The 25,954-nt window shown below is 42.5% G+C and overlaps 1 protein-coding gene and 15 non-coding genes across 16 annotated transcripts; all 16 read left to right on the top strand.

The window, feature by feature from the left end:
* The first annotated feature begins 5,817 nt into the window (after positions 1–5,817).
* Positions 5,818–9,669, top strand: LOC135559959 (capping protein inhibiting regulator of actin dynamics-like). The gene is made up of 4 exons (XM_065000860.1): positions 5,818–6,670; positions 6,854–6,951; positions 7,081–7,258; positions 9,402–9,669. The coding sequence occupies exons 1-4, from the start codon at positions 6,178–6,180 to the stop codon at positions 9,575–9,577; spliced, it is 945 nt and encodes a 314-aa protein (XP_064856932.1). The 5' UTR covers positions 5,818–6,177; the 3' UTR covers positions 9,578–9,669.
* A 1,913-nt stretch (positions 9,670–11,582) lies between these two features.
* LOC135560730 (U6 spliceosomal RNA) lies at positions 11,583–11,688 on the top strand. The gene has a single exon (XR_010459229.1). It is a non-coding gene; the product is annotated as a U6 spliceosomal RNA (small nuclear RNA).
* An 866-nt stretch (positions 11,689–12,554) lies between these two features.
* LOC135560713 (U6 spliceosomal RNA) lies at positions 12,555–12,661 on the top strand. Its single transcript, XR_010459212.1, has one exon. It is a non-coding gene; the product is annotated as a U6 spliceosomal RNA (small nuclear RNA).
* An 858-nt stretch (positions 12,662–13,519) lies between these two features.
* Positions 13,520–13,626, top strand: LOC135560677 (U6 spliceosomal RNA). Its single transcript, XR_010459176.1, has one exon. It is a non-coding gene; the product is annotated as a U6 spliceosomal RNA (small nuclear RNA).
* Positions 13,627–14,494: 868 nt separating this feature from the next.
* Positions 14,495–14,601, top strand: LOC135560711 (U6 spliceosomal RNA). Its single transcript, XR_010459210.1, has one exon. It is a non-coding gene; the product is annotated as a U6 spliceosomal RNA (small nuclear RNA).
* An 861-nt stretch (positions 14,602–15,462) lies between these two features.
* On the top strand, positions 15,463–15,569 carry LOC135560676 (U6 spliceosomal RNA). Its single transcript, XR_010459175.1, has one exon. It is a non-coding gene; the product is annotated as a U6 spliceosomal RNA (small nuclear RNA).
* Positions 15,570–16,428: 859 nt separating this feature from the next.
* LOC135560710 (U6 spliceosomal RNA) lies at positions 16,429–16,535 on the top strand. Its single transcript, XR_010459209.1, has one exon. It is a non-coding gene; the product is annotated as a U6 spliceosomal RNA (small nuclear RNA).
* An 867-nt stretch (positions 16,536–17,402) lies between these two features.
* LOC135560709 (U6 spliceosomal RNA) lies at positions 17,403–17,509 on the top strand. The gene has a single exon (XR_010459208.1). It is a non-coding gene; the product is annotated as a U6 spliceosomal RNA (small nuclear RNA).
* Positions 17,510–18,371: 862 nt separating this feature from the next.
* LOC135560708 (U6 spliceosomal RNA) lies at positions 18,372–18,478 on the top strand. Its single transcript, XR_010459207.1, has one exon. It is a non-coding gene; the product is annotated as a U6 spliceosomal RNA (small nuclear RNA).
* Positions 18,479–19,337: 859 nt separating this feature from the next.
* LOC135560716 (U6 spliceosomal RNA) lies at positions 19,338–19,444 on the top strand. The gene has a single exon (XR_010459215.1). It is a non-coding gene; the product is annotated as a U6 spliceosomal RNA (small nuclear RNA).
* An 861-nt stretch (positions 19,445–20,305) lies between these two features.
* Positions 20,306–20,411, top strand: LOC135560719 (U6 spliceosomal RNA). The gene has a single exon (XR_010459218.1). It is a non-coding gene; the product is annotated as a U6 spliceosomal RNA (small nuclear RNA).
* Positions 20,412–21,273: 862 nt separating this feature from the next.
* On the top strand, positions 21,274–21,380 carry LOC135560675 (U6 spliceosomal RNA). The gene has a single exon (XR_010459174.1). It is a non-coding gene; the product is annotated as a U6 spliceosomal RNA (small nuclear RNA).
* Positions 21,381–22,237: 857 nt separating this feature from the next.
* LOC135560707 (U6 spliceosomal RNA) lies at positions 22,238–22,344 on the top strand. The gene has a single exon (XR_010459206.1). It is a non-coding gene; the product is annotated as a U6 spliceosomal RNA (small nuclear RNA).
* An 860-nt stretch (positions 22,345–23,204) lies between these two features.
* Positions 23,205–23,312, top strand: LOC135560720 (U6 spliceosomal RNA). The gene has a single exon (XR_010459219.1). It is a non-coding gene; the product is annotated as a U6 spliceosomal RNA (small nuclear RNA).
* An 858-nt stretch (positions 23,313–24,170) lies between these two features.
* LOC135560733 (U6 spliceosomal RNA) lies at positions 24,171–24,276 on the top strand. Its single transcript, XR_010459232.1, has one exon. It is a non-coding gene; the product is annotated as a U6 spliceosomal RNA (small nuclear RNA).
* An 853-nt stretch (positions 24,277–25,129) lies between these two features.
* LOC135560705 (U6 spliceosomal RNA) lies at positions 25,130–25,236 on the top strand. Its single transcript, XR_010459204.1, has one exon. It is a non-coding gene; the product is annotated as a U6 spliceosomal RNA (small nuclear RNA).
* The last annotated feature ends 718 nt before the right edge of the window (positions 25,237–25,954 follow it).

Genomic DNA, 25,954 nt, shown 5'->3' with positions numbered 1-25,954 from the left:
TGTACTGGTACCTCCTGTGTATAGCCTCCACATTGACTCTGTACTGGTACCCCCTGTATATAGCCTCCACATTGACTCTGTACTGGTACCCCCTGTATATAGCCTCCACATTGACTCTGTACCGGTACCTCCTGTATATAGCCTCCACATAGACTCTGTACCGGTACCTCCTGTATATAGCCTCCACATTGACTCTGCACTGGTACCCCCTGTATATAGCCTCCACATTGACGCTGTACTGGTACCCCCTGTATCTAGCCTCCACATTGACTCTGTACTGGTACCTCCTGTATATAGCCTCCACATTACCTCTGTACTGGTACCTCCTGTATATAGCCTCCACATGGACTCTGTACTGGTACCTCCTGTATATAGCCTCCACATTGACTCTGTACTGGTACCTCCTGTATACAGCCTCCACATTGACTCTGTACTGGTACCTCCTGTATATAGCCTCCACATTGACTCTGTACTGGTACCTCCTGTATATAGCCTCCACATTGACTCTGTACTGGTACCCCCTGTATATAGCCTCCACATTGACTCTGTACTGGTACCCCTGTATATAGCCTCCACATTGACTCTCTACTGGTACCCCCTGTATATAGCCTCCACATTGACTCTGTACTGGTACCTCCTGTATATAGCCTCCACATTAACTCTGTACTGGTACCTCCTGTATATAGCCTCCACATTGACTCTGTACTGGTACTTCCTGTATACAGCCTCCACGTTGACTCTGTACTGGTACTTCCTGTATACAGCCTCCACATTGACTCTGTACTGGTACCTCCTGTATATAGCCTCCACATTGACTCTGTACTGGTACTTCCTGTATATAGCCTCCACATTGACTCTGTACTGGTACCTCCTGTATATAGCCTCCACATTGACTCTGTACTGGTACCTCCTGTATATAGCCTCCACATTGACTCTGTACTGGTACCTCCTGTATATAGCCTCCACATTGACTCTGTACTGGTATATAGCCTCCACATTGACTCTGTACTGGTACCTCCTGTATATAGCCTCCACATTGACTCTGTACTGGTACCCCTGTATATAGCCTCCACATTGACTCTGTACTGGTACCTCCTGTATATAGCCTCCACATTGACTCTGTACTGGTACCTCCTGTATATAGCCTCCACATTGACTCTGTACTGGTACCTCCTGTATATAGCCTCCACATTGACTCTGTACTGGTACCTCCTGTATATAGCCTCCACATTGACTCTGTACTGGTACCTCCTGTATATAGCCTCCACATTGACTCTGTACTGGTACCCCCTGTATATAGCCTCCACATTGACTCTGTACTGGTACCTCCTGTATATAGCCTCCACATTGACTCTGTACTGGTACCTCCTGTATATAGCCTCCACATTGACTCTGTACTGGTACATCCTGTATATAGCCTCCACATTGACTCTGTACTGGTACCTCCTGTATATAGCCTTCACATTGTCTCTGTACTGGTACCCCCTGTATATAGCCTCCACATTGACTCTGTACTGGTACCTCCTGTATATAGCCTCCACATTTGCCTCGTTATTGTTATTTTATTGTGTTACTTTTTTTTTCTTCTTTAGTTTATTTCGGAAACATTTTCTTAACTCTTATTTTTCTTAACTACATTGTTGGTTAAGGGCTTGTCAGTAATCATTTCACGGTAACGTCTACACCTGTTGTATTCAGCGTATGTGACAAATAACATTTGATTTGAACTAAATATGGAGTATGTCAGTTTCAATGTTAATGTCTTTAATTAAATTATATTTTCAAATTCAGGTTGTCTGTTTATCTGCGTCATTCCTTGATCATTCCTTTTTCCCTCAGAACAGACTCAATTGCCGGGGCATGGACTCTACAAGGTGTCAAAAAGCGCCCATGTTGACTCCAATGCTTCCCACAATTGTGTCAAGTTGGCTGGATGTCCTTTGGGTGCAGTGGAGGCTCCTCGGAGGAGGAAGGGGAGAACCATCATCCTCAGTTATTTTCAGAAAAATTAAAATGGTTGAATTTTTTAAAAGTTGTCCTTTTAGATAAAACTATACTAAATATAATCACATCACCAAATAATTGATTAAAACATACTATTTTGCATCCTCCTCTGGGTACATTGACTTCAATACAAAACCTAGGAGGCTCATGGTTCTCAAGCCATTCCATAGACTTACACAGTAATTATGACAACTTCCGGAGGACGTCCTCCAACCTATCAGAGCTCTTGCAGCATGATCTGACATGTTGTCCACCCAATGAAAGGATCAGATAATGAATCTAGTACTGAAAGCATACGCATACAGCTAGCTAGTACTGCAGTGCATAACATATGGTGAGTAGTTGACTAAAAAGAGAGAAAAAAATACAATAAATCAAATCAAATTTTATTTGTCACATACACATGGTTAGCAGATGTTAATGCGAGTGTAGCGAAATGCTTGTGCTTCTAGTTCCGACAATGCAGTAATAACCAACAAGTAATCTAGCTAACAATTCCAAAACTACTACCTTATAGACACAAGTGTAAGGGGATAAGAATATGTACATAAAGATATATGAGTGAGTGATGGTACAGAGCGGCATAGGCAAGATACAGTAGATGGTATTGAGTGCAGTATATACATATGAGATGAGTATGTAAACAAAGTGGCATAGTTAAAGTGGCTAGTGATACATGTATTACATAAAGATGCAGTAGATGATATAGAGTACAGTATATACATATACATATGAGATGAATAATGTAGGGTATGTAAACATTATATTAGGTAACATTGTTTAAAGTGGCTAGTGATATATTTTACATCATTTCCCATCAATTCCCATTATTAAAGTGGCTGGAGTTGAATCAGTGTGTTGGCAGCAGCCACTCAATGTTAGTGGTGGCCATTTAACAGTCTGATGGCCTTGAGATAGAAGCTGTTTTTCAGTCTCTCTGTCCCAGCTTTGATGCACCTATACTGACCTCGCCTTCTGGATGATAGCGGGGTGAACAGGCAGTGGCTCGGGTGGTTGTTGTCCTTGATGATCTTTATGGCCTTCCTGTGACATCGGGTGGTGTAGGTGTCCTGGAGGGCAGGTAGTTTGCCCCCGGTGATGCGTTGTGCAGACCTCACTACCCTCTGGAGAGCCTTACGGTTGTGGGCGGAGCAGTTGCCGTACCAGGCGGTGATACAGCCCGACAGGATGCTCTTGATTGTGCATCTGTAGAAGTTTGTGAGTGCTTTTGGTGACAAGCCAAATGTCTTCAGCCTCCTGAGGTTGAAGAGGCACTGCTGCGCCTTCTTCACGATGCTGTCTGTGTGGGTGGACCAATTCAGTTTGTCTGTGATGTGTACGCCGAGGAACTTAAAACTTACTACCCTCTCCACTACTGTCCCATCAATGTGGATAGGGGGGTGTTCCCTCTGCTGTTTCCTGAAGTCCACAATCATCTCCTTAGTTTTGTTGACATTGAGTGTGAGGTTATTTTCCTGACACCACACTCCGAGGGCCCTCACCTCCCTGTAGGCCGTCTCGTCGTTGTTGGTAATCAAGCTGTTGTGTCGTCCGCAAACTTGATGATTGAGTTGGAGGCGTGCGTGGCCACGCAGTCGTGGGTGAACAGGGAGTTCAGGAGAGGGCTCAGAACGCACCCTTGTGGGGCCCCAGTGTTGAGGATCAGCGGGGTGGAAATGTTGTTGCCTACCCTCACCACCTGGGGGCGGCCCGTCAGGAAGTCCAGTACCCAATTGCACAGGGCGGGGTCGAGACCCAGGGTCTCGAGCTTGATGACGAGCTTGGAGGGCACTATGGTGTTAAATGCCGAGCTGTAGTCGATGAACAGCATTCTCACATAGGTATTCCTCTTGTCCAGATGGGTTAGGGCAGTGTGGTTGAGATTGCATCGTTGAACAGTTTTGAACAAAACAAAGGAGAAGCGAGATAGAGATTTTGTCAATTATTTTCCACTTTTATTTTCTCTTACTTATCTAGCAAATGCAGCTATCTAGTTTAGTCTATTGAAACACCCTGCTCAAACAGAGGGATGCTATGTTAGCTAGCTGGCTATGACTATCCAACACAACACTGGAACTCTTCCAAGTCAAGGCAAGCTTTTGGTTTTACTAATTTATTGCCACTGGGACCCGCCAAGGTAAGTGCTAAACTGCTTACTGACTGTACACTGTAACGTTACTACATGATTGTAGCAGGTTTACTAACGAGTTAGTTCTATTAGCTCTGTTGACTATGATGTTATTTTAGCTAATATGGTGACAGCAATGTAAGCTGTGTGTAGCAGGTAGCAGGTATGATATGGTTTGGCTTGGAAATGTTTTTTCTCCTGGTCACATACAGCTGATGTGTTGTGCATTGAAGTACAGAAACAAAGGGAAAAGGTGAGAGGAGGAGAGAAGGAATACAACGTGTCTGTAATGAAAGTGATCTGTGTTTATGCATGATCATGGGTGAATTCGTTCTGCCGATTCTGTGAACAAACGTTTCTTAAATGAAACAAAACCGGGATAAACATACCTGAATTTGTCCAATAGAATCTCTATTTCAGCTAGATGCAGGCGAGAGTGTGCAAGGCGATATTGAATGTGTCACTGTCTGTCACCTCAACATTTTCTCTCGACCAGTGTGAACCTACATTCTAAACTTTCATTCATAGGCTAGGTTGCTACCTCATGATGGGTAGAGGGGAAATTTTAGTATCATGTAGTAGCCTAAACCTATCGCTGTTACATTGAACAGGGTGACTGGATTATGAATTACAGTCATCTAATATGCTGTAGTAAATGGAAATGTTAGTATCATGTAGTATTGCGGTTACATGAATGGAATATGAATGACAGTCATCTAATATGCTGTAATAGAAATAAGGCCATGCTCATGAAAAAACGAATCGTCCTGCCTCATCTTAAACGGCAGTGACCGCCACTGTTTGGATGGTGGACCATTCATGGTACACATGGGAAACTGTTGAGCTGAAAAACCCAGCAGCGTTGCAGTTCTTGACACAAACCAGGGCGCCTGGCACCTACTACCATACGCCGTGCAAAGTAACTTACTAACTCTTGGTACACATGGGAAACTGTAGCGTTGTAGTTCTTGACACAAACCGGGGCGCCTGGCACCCACCAATACCATACCCCGTTCAAAGACAAATATTTTGTCTTCCCCATTCACCCTCTGAATGGCACACATACACAATCCATGTCTCATTTTGTCTTAAAAATCCTTATTTAACCTGTCCCCCCCCCCCTCATCTGGATTTAACTAGTGACATCAATAAGGGATCATAGCTTTCACCTGGATTCACCTGGTCAGTCTAAGTCATGGAAGGAGCAGGTGTTCTTAATGTTTTGTAGACTCAGTGTATAGCACTACAGTTAATCAAGTGCTATTTGCATGTGATGCATTTGCTCTATTGTGCCCAGCAGGGCAAGTAGTTCTGACATCATAATACACCCTTCTGATAATCAAGTGATATTTGGAATGTCTGGGTGGTTCTATATGATGTCATAATACACCCTCTGATAATCAAGGGCTATTTGCATGTGATGCATTTGTTCTGTTGTTTACAGGATGATTTGTATCTTATAGAGCGTGGCTTTAAGGGAAAAGTATGGTCACATCTAATAAAACGAATGTGAAAATGAACAGAGTATTAACACCAATGTGTTAACACGCTACCTATTCGTAGAGGTATTTATTAATCATCTACATATTCATATTAAGCTTCTACGTCTGTGTACAGAAACGTATTATTTGTAAGACGTAAGAGAAAATATATCAGCTTATTGTTAAATAATTATGACGTTCTTACCCACTCCAGCCAGCAGTCTTTCGGGTGATGCTTCTTGCGTGACGTATAATGGACGGGACGCTTCTTCAGGAACAACAACTCGGCTACTCTTTCAACCACCTCGGTAGCTTGCTAGCCAACATAAAACTGTCTAACTATCTAACTTAAAACCGAAATATTGACGCTTTAGACCACGGTTATGTACATTAGCTAATCTCAGTGTTTTAAACACAATTATTATGTTGACGTATCTACTGGTTAACTCTAATTTGCTTGTTCAATTTGCAAACTTGTTAAAGATTGATACTGAGCCTAGCACTAGGCTAGTCGCTAATGCTATTCGCTAATGCTAGCTAACTAGCTAGCTAACATCCCTGACCATGAGCTCATTAAACTACTCATTCCCTGCTAAAGAAGAAGATATCTACAGGACGGAGAAAGAAGCTCTGGCGCTGAACATTGTCGTGAAAGAAGAAGAAGAGGATATTACAGTGAAAGGAGAGGAAGAACCTTTCAGAATGAAAAAGGAGGAAGAGGAGGCTGTTATAGGGAAAGAAGAGGAAGAACATTTTGGAGTGGAAGAGAGGATAGAGGCTGTCACAGTGGAAGAGGAAGACTCTTTCAGAATGAAAAAGGAGGAAGAGGAGACTATCACATTGAAAGAAGAAGAGGAGGATGTTACCGTGAAAAAATATAAAGAATCTTTAGTAGTGAAAGGGGGGATGGAGACAGCCAGAGTGGAAGAGGAGGATGTTATAGGGGGGAAAGAGGAAGAACCGTTTAGAGAGGAAGAGGATGCTATCTCAATAAAGGTGAAGGAGGAAGACGTTTTGGGAGTGAAAGAGGAGGAGACAGAAGATCCGATTGACACCAGTGAGTACTGTCTTCAACAGGGGCACAAACTATGCAGTTGTTGAACTATAATATATTTTAAAAATCATGATGAATGTGGTCATTTTAAGCCCTGTTTCGACATATTCATGCCTCTTGTAAGACTCTGTGATTGCAATAGACGATCATAAGTTCACCATTTGTTTGATGTTCTCATTCACACAGGAGAGAGACATGACTATGGTGGATCCTCTGGGGAGCCTCAACAACATCCTGATGCTGACGAGGCAGAGAAGAGTCTCTCCAGATCAGAACACCAGATGGTACAGCTTGGTCTGGTCTAGCATACATCTTGCTCTATCTGGGTCTGGGCTGTGTTTCTGTAAAGCACTTTATGTCAACAGTGACATCAGCATCCATAATGATCTGTGTCCCCTCTTTATGGTTACCAGGACAACGCTAGCCCTTCCACCCTCCCGGGGTCCCCATGTCGTGCCTCTCCCGGTAGCACCTTACTGCTGGGTATGAAGAGGTTGTCTGTGCTGCTGGTGGACTGCAGGAAAACAACGGGGCTGAATGGAACTGTGAGAGGAGGAGAAGAGAAGAAAGGATCAGATTTGACACATCAAAGTAAGTGCTGTAGTTTAGTTTGAACAAAATAAAATAGATCTGTCCACTGGTAGCTGTTCCCAGTAGGGCTGTCCCCAACTAATACAAATACAGCTTTGCACACTCTTGGCATTCTCTCAACCAGCTTTACCTGTTACCAGGACAACCAGCAGAGTTCTGTTGGTTCTGGGATTGAACCCGGGTCTGTAGTGACACCTCAAGCACTGTGATGCAGTGCTTTAGACCGCTGTGCCACTCAGGTGGCAGCTCCTTTGTTTGGCTGACGTTGGGGGTTGTTTAGCACCACGCTCGTTGTCCTCAGGCGCTCCACGGCATCTCTGAGTCGTTATGCTCTGAGCGGGACAACATGTATTTTAGCTCATCCGGTAGGGTGTCGTTGCGACGTGACTTGTTTTTTATCGGTTTTTTTGTATTCCGTTAGAAGCCCCTGCCTCGTGACTCACTAAATAAGTCTTCAACATTTATGACTACTACCACATGGACAGACCGACTACTACCTCATGGACAGACTGACTACTACCTCATGGACAGACTGACCACTACCACATGGACAGACCGACTACTACCTCATGGACAGACTGACTACTACCGTTAGCGATGCTTATGTCTTCGTGTAGCCGTTAGCGATGCTTATGTCTTCGTGTAGCCGTTAGCGATGCTTATGTCTTCGTGTAGCCGTTAGCGATGCTTATGACTTCGTGTAGCCGTTAGCGATGCTTATGTCTTCGTGTAGCCGTTAGCGACGCTTATGTCTTTGTGTAGCCGTTAGCGACGCTTATGTCTTAGGGTAGCCGTTAGCGATGCTTATGTCTTCGTGTAGCCGTTAGCGATGCTTATGTCTTCGTGTAGCCGTTAGCGATGCTAATGTCTTTGTGTAGCCGTTAGCGATGCTAATGTCTTTGTGTAGCCGTTAGCGATGCTTATGTCTTTGTGTAGCCGTTAGCGATGCTTATGTCTTCGTGTAGCCGTTAGCGATGCTTATGTCTTCGTGTAGCCGTTAGCGACGCTTATGACTTCGTGTAGCCGTTAGCGATGCTTATGTCTTTGTGTAGCGTTAGCGACGCTAATGTCTTTGTGTAGCCGTTAGCGACTTTTATGTCTTTTGTGTAGCCGTTAGCTTACGCTATGTCTTTTGTGTAGCCGTTAGCGATGCTTATGTCTTCGTGTAGCCGTTAGCGATGCTTATGTCTTCGTGTAGCCGTTAGCGATGCTTATGTCTTCGGGTAGCCGTTAGCGATGCTTATGTCTTCGTGTAGCCGTTAGCGATGCTTATGTCTTCGCGTAGCCGTTAGCGATATGCTTATGTCTTCGCGTAGCCGTTAGCGATGCTTATGTCTTCGTGTAGCCGTTAGCGATGCTTATGTCTTCAGGTAGACGGAAAGACAATTAAAAAGTATCCTATGCCTACCTGGCAGAATCGTGATTATTTGCATTAATGCATTGGCCATTTTGTTTTGAAAACTCCCCGTCACAACTGCGCTACAGAAACACTGCTAGACATCAAGGATGTCTGGCTGGTGCCACTTGAATTAAGGGTAACTACACATTCAGGTTTTCCCAGATTTCCCTGATGTGGTTTAAGCATTGTTGTGGAATTAGAACATTCAATTATGTTTTTCTATTGAAAAGTGTGATTTTGAGAGAGAAAAAATGGGGGAAATCAGTCCTCCTCACGTTTTGTTTTGTTGTCGTGGTATCTCTTTTCTTTGCTTGTTACGGTAAATAAATGTAAGAACACAGGGGAATGTTCATTTAAAAGATTGCTAGTCATTATTAGCCTGGTTCTATTATGGGACACAGGCCAGGTCATTATAAATGATCTCATTTAATTGAGGGAAACTGTATTTACTGTCACTGTTGTGGTTGTCTCACCTAGCTACCTTAAGATGGATGCACTAACAAGTTGCTCTGAATAGTGACCATACTATTCCCTTAAAGCCACACAGTGTAAAATACATGGGTCATGTGAACAATGGAGCACATGCATCACATGCTAAGAGACAATAGAGCACATGCATCACATGCTAAGAACACTTGCCTGTAAGTCTCTCTGGATAAGAGGGTCTGCTAAATGACTAAAATGACAAATGTATGCTGAGATTCCATGCAGGTCTCCCTGTTTAACCACTCTGTTTATCTTTAGCAGAAGAGAGACCCGACTCAGAGGAACCAGAGATGTCTGAACCAGCGAGACGACACCACTGTTCCCAGTGTGGAAAGAGTTATACCCGTTTATGGAGCCTGAAAAACCATAAGAGAACACATGCAGGAAGAAGCCTTATCACTGCTCTCAGTGTGGAAAGAGTTTTACCCGGTTAGGGAGCCTTGAAATACATAAAAGAATACACACAGGAGATAAGCCTTACCACTGCTTCCAGTGTGGAAAGAGATTTATCCAGTCAACACATCTGAACGAGCATAAGAGAATACACACAGGAGAAAAACCATTCCAATGCTCTCAGTGTGGAAAGACATTTTCCCGGTCAGGGGACCTGAAATCACATGAAAGAACACACACAGGGGAAAAGCCTTACCACTGTTCCCATTGTAAAAGTAGTTTTAGCTGGTCAGGGCAACTGAACGAGCATGAGAGAACACACACCGGGTGAAGCCTTACCACTGCTCCCAGTGTGGAAAAAAGTTTTACAAGGTTGGGGTCCCTTAAATCACATAAGATATATATACACACACACAAGAGACAAGTCCTATAACTACTCCCAGTGTGAAAATAAGTATTTATCATTAGGGGACATAAAAAAGCAAACACTCTGTAGAGAGACCTTTCCAATGCTCTCAGTGTGGAATGGGATCTGAATGCGCATAAGAGAATACACACGAGAGAAGCCATTCCAATGCTTGCAGTGTGGGAAGAGTTATACCCGGCAAGGGTATTTAGAAACTTATGAGACACACATCAAGTCAAAATGTAGGTTTCCGCCTAAATAGACATACAAAAGTAACTGCCATTTCATGTGTAATTACATTATTCTGACATGCTAAAACTTGGTATATTTTGGAAAGAAGACATCTGGGAGATTGAGGAATGATCAGAAGAAGACATCTGGGAGATTATGTTGAAGTTATCAGAAGATAGGAGTTCAGAATACACAAGATCAGACTTGGGGAGGAGCCACTAAAAGCAGCAGGTGAGGGAGGGGTTACAGACCAAGAGTCCTGAATCATAAAAGGCTTTGTTTTTAAACTACATTTTAGTCTAAGATCAATCTTTAACACACAAAATACATTTTTTTTATTTTTTTTATTTTTGCCCCTGCTCAAAAGATCAATGGAGGGCATTACTTCACCAGTGTCCGATTACTATTATGTGATTGTAATGTTAACTCCCACTGGAAGAATTATGATGTTATTTTTCTATCATTGTAAATTGTGTATAGAGATTGAGCTGACATTTATTATTTCATGTATATTGTTTATTGATATATATATATATATATATTATATTGTTTCCTCTGTACACAGACCACTTGTATACTCTGGTTCATCATTAAAACTCCTACTGTTAGACTGAGCTTCTGTGCCTGTTATCACTCTTTGACCGGGTGCTCAAAACCTCCAAAAGCACATGGCTACTTCAAAACCTCTATAAGCACATGGCTACTTCAAAACCTCTATAAGCACATGGCTACTTCAAAACCTCTATAAGCACATGGCTACTTCAAAACCTCTTAAGGATCAGCCCCTTTTTTTCTTCTTCAACTTCATTGCCTTGAACCGCCCCTGAACAATCCTCTCCTGGTGTTGGGAAGGGTAGATCAAGCACTGCTTGAACATAACAAACTTGAATGTCACAACATTTTAAACAGACTCTCTCTCTCTCTCTCTCTCTCTCTCTCTCTCTCTCTCTCTCTCTCTCTCTCTCTCTCTCTCTCTCTCTCTCTCTCTCTCTCTCTCTCTCTCTCTCTCTCTCTCTCTACTCTCTCTCTCTACTAATTGAGAGTTAGTTATAAGTATCCTTGGCCAGGCCATGTTGCAGAAAACGGGGGAAGGGTGGGAAGTGGTCGGGGCAGGGGAACAAAGACTTGGGGAGGAGCAACTAAAAGCAGCAGGTGAGGGAGGGGTTACAGACCAAGAGTCCTGAATCATAAAAGGCTTTGTTTTTAAACTACATTTTAGTCTAAGATCAATCTTTAAAAAATCTAAAGTCAATTCTATTTCAAGTTCTACATCTCCAAATAAAGTTTGAACATCACAGCAATATTCTAGGGTGGTTTTTGAGGGACTGAACTCTGTTTGACCCCAACCATGACCAGAACCTTCAGAGGGCTTGTGATCTATATATGAGGGCCTCTCATAACTTTGTATTGTGCTCGCTTTGGCAGCACATATACTAAAATTGATCGATACAGAGAAGATTAGCATGGCCCCTGCGAAAGGATGACACGCAAATCCGTGAAGCGCTCCTTATTTTCCTCACAGAGAACACAGAGAAACACAGAGAAATTGGAACCAAACAGAGAAGATTGGGCGGTAGTGACCCGGGGAGAATAAATTGTCCATTCCCCTCAGTCTAGTCTAAGGAAGAGGGGAAATGCTGGATGAGAGAAGCTCAGTCTACAGTAGAATGACATGAACATTTGTGAAGCCTTCCTTATTTTGAAATGGGGAGAGAGACAAGGTTGCAGCCTGAGACCAACTTTATTCAACATGTAGACAAATAATTGGCGAGTTAGGCACGGTTGCAGTCTGAGTTCAACTTTATTCAAAGTTTAGAAATGAATTGGGGAGTGAGACAAGGTTGCACTCTGAGTCCAACTTTATTCAATATCTACAAATGAATTGGAGAGAGACTTGGGTTCAATTTTAGTCCAGTTGTATTAAACATAACAAACCTGAATGTCACAACATTTTAAACAGACATCAAAGTCAGACTCAGACTCTCTCTCTCTCTCTCTCCCTCTACTAATTGGGGAGTTAGTTATAAGTATCCTTGGCCAGGCCATGTTGCAGAAAACGGGGGAAGGGTGGGAAGTGGTCGGGCAGGGGAACAAAGACTTGGGGAGGAGCAACTAAAAGCAGCAGGTGAGGGAGGGGTTACAGACCAAGAGTCCTGAATCATAAAAGGCTTTGTTTTTAAACTACATTTTAGTCTAAGATCAATCTTTAAAAATCTAAAGTCAATTCTATTTCAAGTTCTACATCTCCAAATAAAGTTTGAACATCACAGCAATATTCTAGGGTGGTTTTTGAGGGTCTGAACTCTGTTTGACCCCAACCATGACCAGAACATTCAGAGGGCTTGTGATCTATATATGAGGGCCTCTCATAACTTTGTATTGTGCTCGCTTTGGCAGCACATATACTAAAATTGGATCGATACAGAGAAGATTAGCATGGCCCCTGCGAAAGGATGACACGCAAATCCGTGAAGCGCTCCTTATTTTCCTCACACAGAGAAACACAGAGAAATTGGAACCAAACAGAGAAGATTGGGCGGTAGTGACCCGGGAGAATAAATTGTCCATTCCCTCAGTCTAGTCTAAGGAGGAGGGGAAATGCTGGATGAGAGAAGCTCAGTCTACAGTAGAATGACATGAGCATTTGTGAAGCCTTCCTTATTTTGAAATGGGGAGAGAGACAAGGTTGCAGCCTGAGACCAACTTTATTCAACATGTAGACAAATAATTGGCGAGTTAGGCACGGTTGCAGTCTGAGTTCAACTTTATTCAAAGTTTAGAAATGAATTGGGGAGTGAGACAAGGTTGCACTCTGAGTCCAACTTTATTCAATATCTACAAATGAATTGGAGAGAGACTTGGGTTCAATTTTAGTCCAGTTGTATTAAACATAACAAACCTGAATGTCACAACATTTTAAACAGACATCAAAGTCAGACTCAGACTCTCTCTCTCTCTCTCCCTCTACTAATTGGGGAGTTAGTTATAAGTATCCTTGGCCAGGCCATGTTGCAGAAAACGGGGGAAGGGTGGGAAGTGGTCGTGGCAGGGGAACAAAGACTTGGGGAGGAGCAACTAAAAGCAGCAGGTGAGGGAGGGGTTACAGACCAAGAGTCCTGAATCATAAAAGGCTTTGTTTTTAAACTACATTTTAGTCTAAGATCAATCTTTAAAAAATCTAAAGTCAATTCTATTTCAAGTTCTACATCTCCAAATAAAGTTTGAACATCACAGCAATATTCTAGGGGTGGTTTTTGAGGGTCTGAACTCTGTTTGACCCCAACCATGACCAGAACATTCAGAGGGCTTGTGATCTATATATGAGGGCCTCTCATAACTTTGTATTGTGCTCGCTTTGGCAGCACATATACTAAAATTGGATCGATACAGAGAAGATTAGCATGGCCCCTGCGAAAGGATGACACGCAAATCCGTGAAGCGCTCCTTATTTTCCTCACACAGAGAAACACAGAGAAATTGGAACCAAACAGAGAAGATTGGGCGGTAGTGACCCGGGGGAGAATAAATTGTCCATTCCCTCAGTCTAGTCTAAGGAGGAGGGGAAATGCTGGATGAGAGAAGCTCAGTCTACAGTAGAATGACATGAACATTTGTGAAGCCTTCCTTATTTTGAAATGGGGAGAGAGACAAGGTTGCAGCCTGAGACCAACTTTATTCAACATGTAGACAAATAATTGGCGAGTTAGGCACGGTTGCAGTCTGAGTTCAACTTTATTCAAAGTTTAGAAATGAATTGGGGAGTGAGACAAGGTTGCACTCTGAGTCCAACTTTATTCAATATCTACAAATGAATTGGAGAGAGACTTGGGTTCAATTTTAGTCCAGTTGTATTAAACATAACAAACCTGAATGTCACAACATTTTAAACAGACATCAAAGTCAGACTCAGACTCTCTCTCTCTCTCTCTCTCTCTCCCTCTACTAATTGGGGAGTTAGTTATAAGTATCCTTGGCCAGGCCATGTTGCAGAAAACGGGGGAAGGGTGGGAAGTGGTCGTGGCAGGGGAACAAAGACTTGGGGAGGAGCAACTAAAAGCAGCAGGTGAGGGAGGGGTTACAGACCAAGAGTCCTGAATCATAAAAGGCTTTGTTTTTAAACTACATTTTAGTCTAAGATCAATCTTTAAAAAATCTAAAGTCAATTCTATTTCAAGTTCTACATCTCCAAATAAAGTTTGAACATCACAGCAATATTCTAGGGGTGGTTTTTGAGGGTCTGAACTCTGTTTGACCCCAACCATGACCAGAACCTTCAGAGGGCTTGTGATCTATATATGAGGGCCTCTCATAACTTTGTATTGTGCTCGCTTTGGCAGCACATATACTAAAATTGGATCGATACAGAGAAGATTAGCATGGCCCCTGCGAAAGGATGACACGCAAATCCGTGAAGCGCTCCTTATTTTCCTCACACAGAGAAACACAGAGAAATTGGAACCAAACAGAGAAGATTGGGCGGTAGTGACCCGGGAGAATAAATTGTCCATTCCCCTCAGTCTAGTCTAAGGAGGAGGGGAAATGCTGGATGAGAGAAGCTCAGTCTACAGTAGAATGACATGAACATTTGTGAAGCCTTCCTTATTTTGAAATGGGGAGAGAGACAAGGTTGCAGCCTGAGACCAACTTTATTCAACATGTAGACAAATAATTGGCGAGTTAGGCACGGTTGCAGTCTGAGTTCAACTTTATTCAAAGTTTAGAAATGAATTGGGGAGTGAGACAAGGTTGCACTCTGAGTCCAACTTTATTCAATATCTACAAATGAATTGGAGAGAGACTTGGGTTCAATTTTAGTCCAGTTGTATTAAACATAACAAACCTGAATGTCACAACATTTTAAACAGACATCAAAGTCAGACTCAGACTCTCTCTCTCTCTCTCTCTCCCTCTACTAATTGGGGAGTTAGTTATAAGTATCCTTGGCCAGGCCATGTTGCAGAAAACGGGGAAGGGTGGGAAGTGGTCGGGGCAGGGGAACAAAGACTTGGGGAGGAGCAACTAAAAGCAGCAGGTGAGGGAGGGGTTACAGACCAAGAGTCCTGAATCATAAAAGGCTTTGTTTTTAAACTACATTTTAGTCTAAGATCAATATTTAAAAAATCTAAAGTCAATTCTATTTCAAGTTCTACATCTCCAAATAAAGTTTGAACATCACAGCAATATTCTAGGGTGGTTTTTGAGGGTCTGAACTCTGTTTGACCCCAACCATGACCAGAACATTCAGAGGGCTTGTGATCTATATATGAGGGCCTCTCATAACTTTGTATTGTGCTCGCTTTGGCAGCACATATACTAAAATTGGATCGATACAGAGAAGATTAGCATGGCCCCTGCGAAAGGATGACACGCAAATCCGTGAAGCGCTCCTTATTTTCCTCACACAGAGAAACACAGAGAAATTGGAACCAAACAGAGAAGATTGGGCGGTAGTGACCCGGGAGAATAAATTGTCCATTCCCCTCAGTCTAGTCTAAGGAGGAGGGGAAATGCTGGATGAGAGAAGCTCAGTCTACAGTAGAATGACATGAGCATTTGTGAAGCCTTCCTTATTTTGAAATGGGAGAGAGACAAGGTTGCAGCCTGAGACCAACTTTATTCAACATGTAGACAAATAATTGGCGAGTTAGGCACGGTTGCAGTCTGAGTTCAACTTTATTCAAAGTTTAGAAATGAATTGGGGAGTGAGACAAGGTTGCACTCTGAGTCCAACTTTATTCAATATCTACAAATGAATTGGAGAGAGACTTGGGTTCAATTTTAGTCCAGTTGTATTAAACATAACAAACCTGAATGTCACAACATTTTAAACAGACATCAAAGTCAGACTCAGACTCTCTCTCTCTCTCTCTCTCCCTCTACTAATTGGGGAGTTAGTTATAAGTATCCTTGGCCAGGCCATGTTGCAGAAAACGGGGAAGGGTGGGAAGTGGTCGGGCAGGGGAACAAAGACTTGGGGAGGAGCAACTAAAAGCAGCAGGTGAGGGAGGGGTTACAGACCAAGAGTCCTGAATCATAAAAGGCTTTGTTTTTAAACTACATTTTAGTCTAAGATCAATCTTTAAAAATCTAAAGTCAATTCTATTTCAAGTTCTACATCTCCAAATAAAGTTTGAACATCACAGCAATATTCTAGGGGTGGTTTTTGAGGGTCTGAACTCTGTTTGACCCCAACCATGACCAGAACATTCAGAGGGCTTGTGATCTATATATGAGGGCCTCTCATAACTTTGTATTGTGCTCGCTTTGGCAGCACATATACTAAAATTGGATCGATACAGAGAAGATTAGCATGGCCCCTGCGAAAGGATGACACGCAAATCCGTGAAGCGCTCCTTATTTTCCTCACACAGAGAAACACAGAGAAATTGGAACCAAACAGAGAAGATTGGGCGGTAGTGACCCGGGAGAATAAATTGTCCATTCCCTCAGTCTAGTCTAAGGAGGAGGGGAAATGCTGGATGAGAGAAGCTCAGTCTACAGTAGAATGACATGAGCATTTGTGAAGCCTTCCTTATTTTGAAATGGGGAGAGAGACAAGGTTGCAGCCTGAGACCAACTTTATTCAACATGTAGACAAATAATTGGCGAGTTAGGCACGGTTGCAGTCTGAGTTCAACTTTATTCAAAGTTTAGAAATGAATTGGGGAGTGAGACAAGGTTGCACTCTGAGTCCAACTTTATTCAATATCTACAAATGAATTGGAGAGAGACTTGGGTTCAATTTTAGTCCAGTTGTATTAAACATAACAAACCTGAATGTCACAACATTTTAAACAGACATCAAAGTCAGACTCAGACTCTCTCTCTCTCTCTCTCTCTCTCTCCTCTACTAATTGGGGAGTTAGTTATAAGTATCCTTGGCCAGGCCATGTTGCAGAAAACGGGGGAAGGGTGGGAAGTGGTCGGGGCAGGGGAACAAAGACTTGGGGAGGAGCAACTAAAAGCAGCAGGTGAGGGAGGGGTTACAGACCAAGAGTCCTGAATCATAAAAGGCTTTGTTTTTAAACTACATTTTAGTCTAAGATCAATCTTTAAAAAATCTAAAGTCAATTCTATTTCAAGTTCTACATCTCCAAATAAAGTTTGAACATCACAGCAATATTCTAGGGGTGGTTTTTGAGGGTCTGAACTCTGTTTGACCCCAACCATGACCAGAACATTCAGAGGGCTTGTGATCTATATATGAGGGCCTCTCATAACTTTGTATTGTGCTCGCTTTGGCAGCACATATACTAAAATTGGATCGATACAGAGAAGATTAGCATGGCCCCTGCGAAAGGATGACACGCAAATCCGTGAAGCGCTCCTTATTTTCCTCACACAGAGAAACACAGAGAAATTGGAACCAAACAGAGAAGATTGGGCGGTAGTGACCCGGGAGAATAAATTGTCCATTCCCTCAGTCTAGTCTAAGGAGGAGGGGAAATGCTGGATGAGAGAAGCTCAGTCTACAGTAGAATGACATGAGCATTTGTGAAGCCTTCCTTATTTTGAAATGGGGAGAGAGACAAGGTTGCAGCCTGAGACCAACTTTATTCAACATGTAGACAAATAATTGGCGAGTTAGGCACGGTTGCAGTCTGAGTTCAACTTTATTCAAAGTTTAGAAATGAATTGGGGAGTGAGACAAGGTTGCACTCTGAGTCCAACTTTATTCAATATCTACAAATGAATTGGAGAGAGACTTGGGTTCAATTTTAGTCCAGTTGTATTAAACATAACAAACCTGAATGTCACAACATTTTAAACAGACATCAAAGTCAGACTCAGACTCTCTCTCTCTCTCTCTCTCCCTCTACTAATTGGGGAGTTAGTTATAAGTATCCTTGGCCAGGCCATGTTGCAGAAAACGGGGGAAGGGTGGGAAGTGGTCGGGGCAGGGGAACAAAGACTTGGGGAGGAGCAACTAAAAGCAGCAGGTGAGGGAGGGGTTACAGACCAAGAGTCCTGAATCATAAAAGGCTTTGTTTTTAAACTACATTTTAGTCTAAGATCAATCTTTAAAAAATCTAAAGTCAATTCTATTTCAAGTTCTACATCTCCAAATAAAGTTTGAACATCACAGCAATATTCTAGGGGTGGTTTTTGAGGGTCTGAACTCTGTTTGACCCCAACCATGACCAGAACATTCAGAGGGCTTGTGATCTATATATGAGGGCCTCTCATAACTTTGTATTGTGCTCGCTTTGGCAGCACATATACTAAAATTGGATCGATACAGAGAAGATTAGCATGGCCCCTGCGAAAGGATGACACGCAAATCCGTGAAGCGCTCCTTATTTTCCTCACACAGAGAAACACAGAGAAATTGGAACCAAACAGAGAAGATTGGGCGGTAGTGACCCGGGGAGAATAAATTGTCCATTCCCTCAGTCTAGTCTAAGGAGGAGGGGAAATGCTGGATGAGAGAAGCTCAGTCTACAGTAGAATGACATGAACATTTGTGAAGCCTTCCTTATTTTGAAATGGGGAGAGAGACAAGGTTGCAGCCTGAGACCAACTTTATTCAACATGTAGACAAATAATTGGCGAGTTAGGCACGGTTGCAGTCTGAGTTCAACTTTATTCAAAGTTTAGAAATGAATTGGGGAGTGAGACAAGGTTGCACTCTGAGTCCAACTTTATTCAATATCTACAAATGAATTGGAGAGAGACTTGGGTTCAATTTTAGTCCAGTTGTATTAAACATAACAAACCTGAATGTCACAACATTTTAAACAGACATCAAAGTCAGACTCAGACTCTCTCTCTCTCTCTCTCCCTCTACTAATTGGGGAGTTAGTTATAAGTATCCTTGGCCAGGCCATGTTGCAGAAAACGGGGAAGGGTGGGAAGTGGTCGGGGCAGGGGAACAAAGACTTGGGGAGGAGCAACTAAAAGCAGCAGGTGAGGGAGGGGTTACAGACCAAGAGTCCTGAATCATAAAAGGCTTTGTTTTTAAACTACATTTTAGTCTAAGATCAATCTTTAAAAATCTAAAGTCAATTCTATTTCAAGTTCTACATCTCCAAATAAAGTTTGAACATCACAGCAATATTCTAGGGGTGGTTTTTGAGGGTCTGAACTCTGTTTGACCCCAACCATGACCAGAACATTCAGAGGGCTTGTGATCTATATATGAGGGCCTCTCATAACTTTGTATTGTGCTCGCTTTGGCAGCACATATACTAAAATTGTATCGATACAGAGAAGATTAGCATGGCCCCTGCGAAAGGATGACACGCAAATCCGTGAAGCGCTCCTTATTTTCCTCACACAGAGAAACACAGAGAAATTGGAACCAAACAGAGAAGATTGGGCGGTAGTGACCCGGGGAGAATAAATTGTCCATTCCCCTCAGTCTAGTCTAAGGAGGAGGGGAAATGCTGGATGAGAGAAGCTCAGTCTACAGTAGAATGACATGAGCATTTGTGAAGCCTTCCTTATTTTGAAATGGGGAGAGAGACAAGGTTGCAGCCTGAGACCAACTTTATTCAACATGTAGACAAATAATTGGCGAGTTAGGCACGGTTGCAGTCTGAGTTCAACTTTATTCAAAGTTTAGAAATGAATTGGGGAGTGAGACAAGGTTGCACTCTGAGTCCAACTTTATTCAATATCTACAAATGAATTGGAGAGAGACTTGGGTTCAATTTTAGTCCAGTTGTATTAAACATAACAAACCTGAATGTCACAACATTTTAAACAGACATCAAAGTCAGACTCAGACTCTCTCTCTCTCTCTCTCCCTCTACTAATTGGGGAGTTAGTTATAAGTATCCTTGGCCAGGCCATGTTGCAGAAAACGGGGGAAGGGTGGGAAGTGGTCGTGGCAGGGGAACAAAGACTTGGGGAGGAGCAACTAAAAGCAGCAGGTGAGGGAGGGGTTACAGACCAAGAGTCCTGAATCATAAAAGGCTTTGTTTTTAAACTACATTTTAGTCTAAGATCAATCTTTAAAAATCTAAAGTCAATTCTATTTCAAGTTCTACATCTCCAAATAAAGTTTGAACATCACAGCAATATTCTAGGGGTGGTTTTTGAGGGTCTGAACTCTGTTTGACCCCAACCATGACCAGAACATTCAGAGGGCTTGTGATCTATATATGAGGGCCTCTCATAACTTTGTATTGTGCTCGCTTTGGCAGCACATATACTAAAATTGGATCGATACAGAGAAGATTAGCATGGCCCCTGCGAAAGGATGACACGCAAACCGTGAAGCGCTCCTTATTTTCCTCACACAGAGAAACACAGAGAAATTGGAACCAAACAGAGAAGATTGGGCGGTAGTGACCCGGGGAGAATAAATTGTCCATTCCCCTCAGTCTAGTCTAAGGAGGAGGGGAAATGCTGGATGAGAGAAGCTCAGTCTACAGTAGAATGACATGAGCATTTGTGAAGCCTTCCTTATTTTGAAATGGGGAGAGAGACAAGGTTGCAGCCTGAGACCAACTTTATTCAACATGTAGACAAATAATTGGCGAGTTAGGCACGGTTGCAGTCTGAGTTCAACTTTATTCAAAGTTTAGAAATGAATTGGGGAGTGAGACAAGGTTGCACTCTGAGTCCAACTTTATTCAATATCTACAAATGAATTGGAGAGAGACTTGGGTTCAATTTTAGTCCAGTTGTATTAAACATAACAAACCTGAATGTCACAACATTTTAAACAGACATCAAAGTCAGACTCAGACTCTCTCTCTCTCTCTCTCTCCCTCTACTAATTGGGGAGTTAGTTATAAGTATCCTTGGCCAGGCCATGTTGCAGAAAACGGGGAAGGGTGGGAAGTGGTCGGGCAGGGGAACAAAGACTTGGGGAGGAGCAACTAAAAGCAGCAGGTGAGGGAGGGGTTACAGACCAAGAGTCCTGAATCATAAAAGGCTTTGTTTTTAAACTACATTTTAGTCTAAGATCAATCTTTAAAAAATCTAAAGTCAATTCTATTTCAAGTTCTACATCTCCAAATAAAGTTTGAACATCACAGCAATATTCTAGGGGTGGTTTTTGAGGGTCTGAACTCTGTTTGACCCCAACCATGACCAGAACATTCAGAGGGCTTGTGATCTATATATGAGGGCCTCTCATAACTTTGTATTGTGCTCGCTTTGGCAGCACATATACTAAAATTGGATCGATACAGAGAAGATTAGCATGGCCCCTGCGAAAGGATGACACGCAAATCCGTGAAGCGCTCCTTATTTTCCTCACACAGAGAAACACAGAGAAATTGGAACCAAACAGAGAAGATTGGGCGGTAGTGACCCGGGGAGAATAAATTGTCCATTCCCTCAGTCTAGTCTAAGGAGGAGGGGAAATGCTGGATGAGAGAAGCTCAGTCTACAGTAGAATGACATGAGCATTTGTGAAGCCTTCCTTATTTTGAAATGGGGAGAGAGACAAGGTTGCAGCCTGAGACCAACTTTATTCAACATGTAGACAAATAATTGGCGAGTTAGGCACGGTTGCAGTCTGAGTTCAACTTTATTCAAAGTTTAGAAATGAATTGGGAGTGAGACAAGGTTGCACTCTGAGTCCAACTTTATTCAATATCTACAAATGAATTGGAGAGAGACTTGGGTTCAATTTTAGTCCAGTTGTATTAAACATAACAAACCTGAATGTCACAACATTTTAAACAGACATCAAAGTCAGACTCAGACTCTCTCTCTCTCTCTCTCCCTCTACTAATTGGGGAGTTAGTTATAAGTATCCTTGGCCAGGCCATGTTGCAGAAAACGGGGAAGGGTGGGAAGTGGTCGGGCAGGGGAACAAAGACTTGGGGAGGAGCAACTAAAAGCAGCAGGTGAGGGAGGGGTTACAGACCAAGAGTCCTGAATCATAAAAGGCTTTGTTTTTAAACTACATTTTAGTCTAAGATCAATCTTTAAAAATCTAAAGTCAATTCTATTTCAAGTTCTACATCTCCAAATAAAGTTTGAACATCACAGCAATATTCTAGGGGTGGTTTTTGAGGGTCTGAACTCTGTTTGACCCCAACCATGACCAGAACATTCAGAGGGCTTGTGATCTATATATGAGGGCCTCTCATAACTTTGTATTGTGCTCGCTTTGGCAGCACATATACTAAAATTGGATCGATACAGAGAAGATTAGCATGGCCCCTGCGAAAGGATGACACGCAAATCCGTGAAGCGCTCCTTATTTTCCTCACACAGAGAAACACAGAGAAATTGGAACCAAACAGAGAAGATTGGGCGGTAGTGACCCGGGAGAATAAATTGTCCATTCCCTCAGTCTAGTCTAAGGAGGAGGGGAAATGCTGGATGAGAGAAGCTCAGTCTACAGTAGAATGACATGAACATTTGTGAAGCCTTCCTTATTTTGAAATGGGGAGAGAGACAAGGTTGCAGCCTGAGACCAACTTTATTCAACATGTAGACAAATAATTGGCGAGTTAGGCACGGTTGCAGTCTGAGTTCAACTTTATTCAAAGTTTAGAAATGAATTGGGAGTGAGACAAGGTTGCACTCTGAGTCCAACTTTATTCAATATCTACAAATGAATTGGAGAGAGACTTGGGTTCAATTTTAGTCCAGTTGTATTAAACATAACAAACCTGAATGTCACAACATTTTAAACAGACATCAAAGTCAGACTCAGACTCTCTCTCTCTCTCTCTCTCCCTCTACTAATTGGGGAGTTAGTTATAAGTATCCTTGGCCAGGCCATGTTGCAGAAAACGGGGAAGGGTGGGAAGTGGTCGGGGCAGGGGAACAAAGACTTGGGGAGGAGCAACTAAAAGCAGCAGGTGAGGGAGGGGTTACAGACCAAGAGTCCTGAATCATAAAAGGCTTTGTTTTTAAACTACATTTTAGTCTAAGATCAATCTTTAAAAAATCTAAAGTCAATTCTATTTCAAGTTCTACATCTCCAAATAAAGTTTGAACATCACAGCAATATTCTAGGGGTGGTTTTTGAGGGTCTGAACTCTGTTTGACCCCAACCATGACCAGAACATTCAGAGGGCTTGTGATCTATATATGAGGGCCTCTCATAACTTTGTATTGTGCTCGCTTTGGCAGCACATATACTAAAAATTGGATCGATACAGAGAAGATTAGCATGGCCCCTGCGAAAGGATGACACGCAAATCCGTGAAGCGCTCCTTATTTTCCTCACACAGAGAAACACAGAGAAATTGGAACCAAACAGAGAAGATTGGGCGGTAGTGACCCGGGAGAATAAATTGTCCATTCCCTCAGTCTAGTCTAAGGAGGAGGGGAAATGCTGGATGAGAGAAGCTCAGTCTACAGTAGAATGACATGAACATTTGTGAAGCCTTCCTTATTTTGAAATGGGGAGAGAGACAAGGTTGCAGCCTGAGACCAACTTTATTCAACATGTAGACAAATAATTGGCGAGTTAGGCACGGTTGCAGTCTGAGTTCAACTTTATTCAAAGTTTAGAAATGAATTGGGGAGTGAGACAAGGTTGCACTCTGAGTCCAACTTTATTCAATATCTACAAATGAATTGGAGAGAGACTTGGGTTCAATTTTAGTCCAGTTGTATTAAACATAACAAACCTGAATGTCACAACATTTTAAACAGACATCAAAGTCAGACTCAGACTCTCTCTCTCTCTCTCTCCCTCTACTAATTGGGGAGTTAGTTATAAGTATCCTTGGCCAGGCCATGTTGCAGAAAACGGGGAAGGGTGGGAAGTGGTCGGGCAGGGGAACAAAGACTTGGGGAGGAGCAACTAAAAGCAGCAGGTGAGGGAGGGGTTACAGACCAAGAGTCCTGAATCATAAAAGGCTTTGTTTTTAAACTACATTTTAGTCTAAGATCAATCTTTAAAAAATCTAAAGTCAATTCTATTTCAAGTTCTACATCTCCAAATAAAGTTTGAACATCACAGCAATATTCTAGGGGTGGTTTTTGAGGGTCTGAACTCTGTTTGACCCCAACCATGACCAGAACATTCAGAGGGCTTGTGATCTATATATGAGGGCCTCTCATAACTTTGTATTGTGCTCGCTTTGGCAGCACATATACTAAAATTGATCGATACAGAGAAGATTAGCATGGCCCCTGCGAAAGGATGACACGCAAATCCGTGAAGCGCTCCTTATTTTCCTCACACAGAGAAACACAGAGAAATTGGAACCAAACAGAGAAGATTGGGCGGTAGTGACCCGGGAGAATAAATTGTCCATTCCCCTCAGTCTAGTCTAAGGAGGAGGGGAAATGCTGGATGAGAGAAGCTCAGTCTACAGTAGAATGACATGAACATTTGTGAAGCCTTCCTTATTTTGAAATGGGGAGAGAGACAAGGTTGCAGCCTGAGACCAACTTTATTCAACATGTAGACAAATAATTGGCGAGTTAGGCACGGTTGCAGTCTGAGTTCAACTTTATTCAAAGTTTAGAAATGAATTGGGGAGTGAGACAAGGTTGCACTCTGAGTCCAACTTTATTCAATATCTACAAATGAATTGGAGAGAGACTTGGGTTCAATTTTAGTCCAGTTGTATTAAACATAACAAACCTGAATGTCACAACATTTTAAACAGACATCAAAGTCAGACTCAGACTCTCTCTCTCCCTCTACTAATTGGGGAGTTAGTTATAAGTATCCTTGGCCAGGCCATGTTGCAGAAAACGGGGGAAGGGTGGGAAGTGGTCGGGGCAGGGGAACAAAGACTTGGGGAGGAGCAACTAAAAGCAGCAGGTGAGGGAGGGGTTACAGACCAAGAGTCCTGAATCATAAAAGGCTTTGTTTTTAAACTACATTTTAGTCTAAGATCAATCTTTAAAAAATCTAAAGTCAATTCTATTTCAAGTTCTACATCTCCAAATAAAGTTTGAACATCACAGCAATATTCTAGGGGTGGTTTTTGAGGGTCTGAACTCTGTTTGACCCCAACCATGACCAGAACATTCAGAGGGCTTGTGATCTATATATGAGGGCCTCTCATAACTTTGTATTGTGCTCGCTTTGGCAGCACATATACTAAAATTGGATCGATACAGAGAAGATTAGCATGGCCCCTGCGAAAGGATGACACGCAAATCCGTGAAGCGCTCCTTATTTTCCTCACACAGAGAAACACAGAGAAATTGGAACCAAACAGAGAAGATTGGGCGGTAGTGACCCGGGAGAATAAATTGTCCATTCCCTCAGTCTAGTCTAAGGAGGAGGGGAAATGCTGGATGAGAGAAGCTCAGTCTACAGTAGAATGACATGAACATTTGTGAAGCCTTCCTTATTTTGAAATGGGGAGAGAGACAAGGTTGCAGCCTGAGACCAACTTTATTCAACATGTAGACAAATAATTGGCGAGTTAGGCACGGTTGCAGTCTGAGTTCAACTTTATTCAAAGTTTAGAAATGAATTGGGAGTGAGACAAGGTTGCACTCTGAGTCCAACTTTATTCAATATCTACAAATGAATTGGAGAGAGACTTGGGTTCAATTTTAGTCCAGTTGTATTAAACATAACAAACCTGAATGTCACAACATTTTAAACAGACATCAAAGTCAGACTCAGACTCTCTCTCTCCCTCTACTAATTGGGGAGTTAGTTATAAGTACCCTTGGCCAGGCCATGTTGCAGAAAACGGGGGGAAGGGTGGGAAGTGGTCGGGGCAGGGGAACAAAGACTTGGGGAGGAGCAACTAAAAGCAGCAGGTGAGGGAGGGGTTACAGACCAAGAGTCCTGAATCATAAAAGGCTTTGTTTTTAAACTACATTTTAGTCTAAGATCAATCTTTAAAAAATCTAAAGTCAATTCTATTTCAAGTTCTACATCTCC

The sequence above is a fragment of the Oncorhynchus nerka genome, linkage group LG15 (assembly GCF_034236695.1).
Source record: "Oncorhynchus nerka isolate Pitt River linkage group LG15, Oner_Uvic_2.0, whole genome shotgun sequence".
In the NCBI taxonomy this organism is placed as follows: Eukaryota; Metazoa; Chordata; class Actinopteri; order Salmoniformes; family Salmonidae; genus Oncorhynchus; species Oncorhynchus nerka.
The sequence above is the reverse complement of the archived record's forward strand: the minus strand, read 5'-3'. Positions and strand labels throughout refer to the sequence as shown.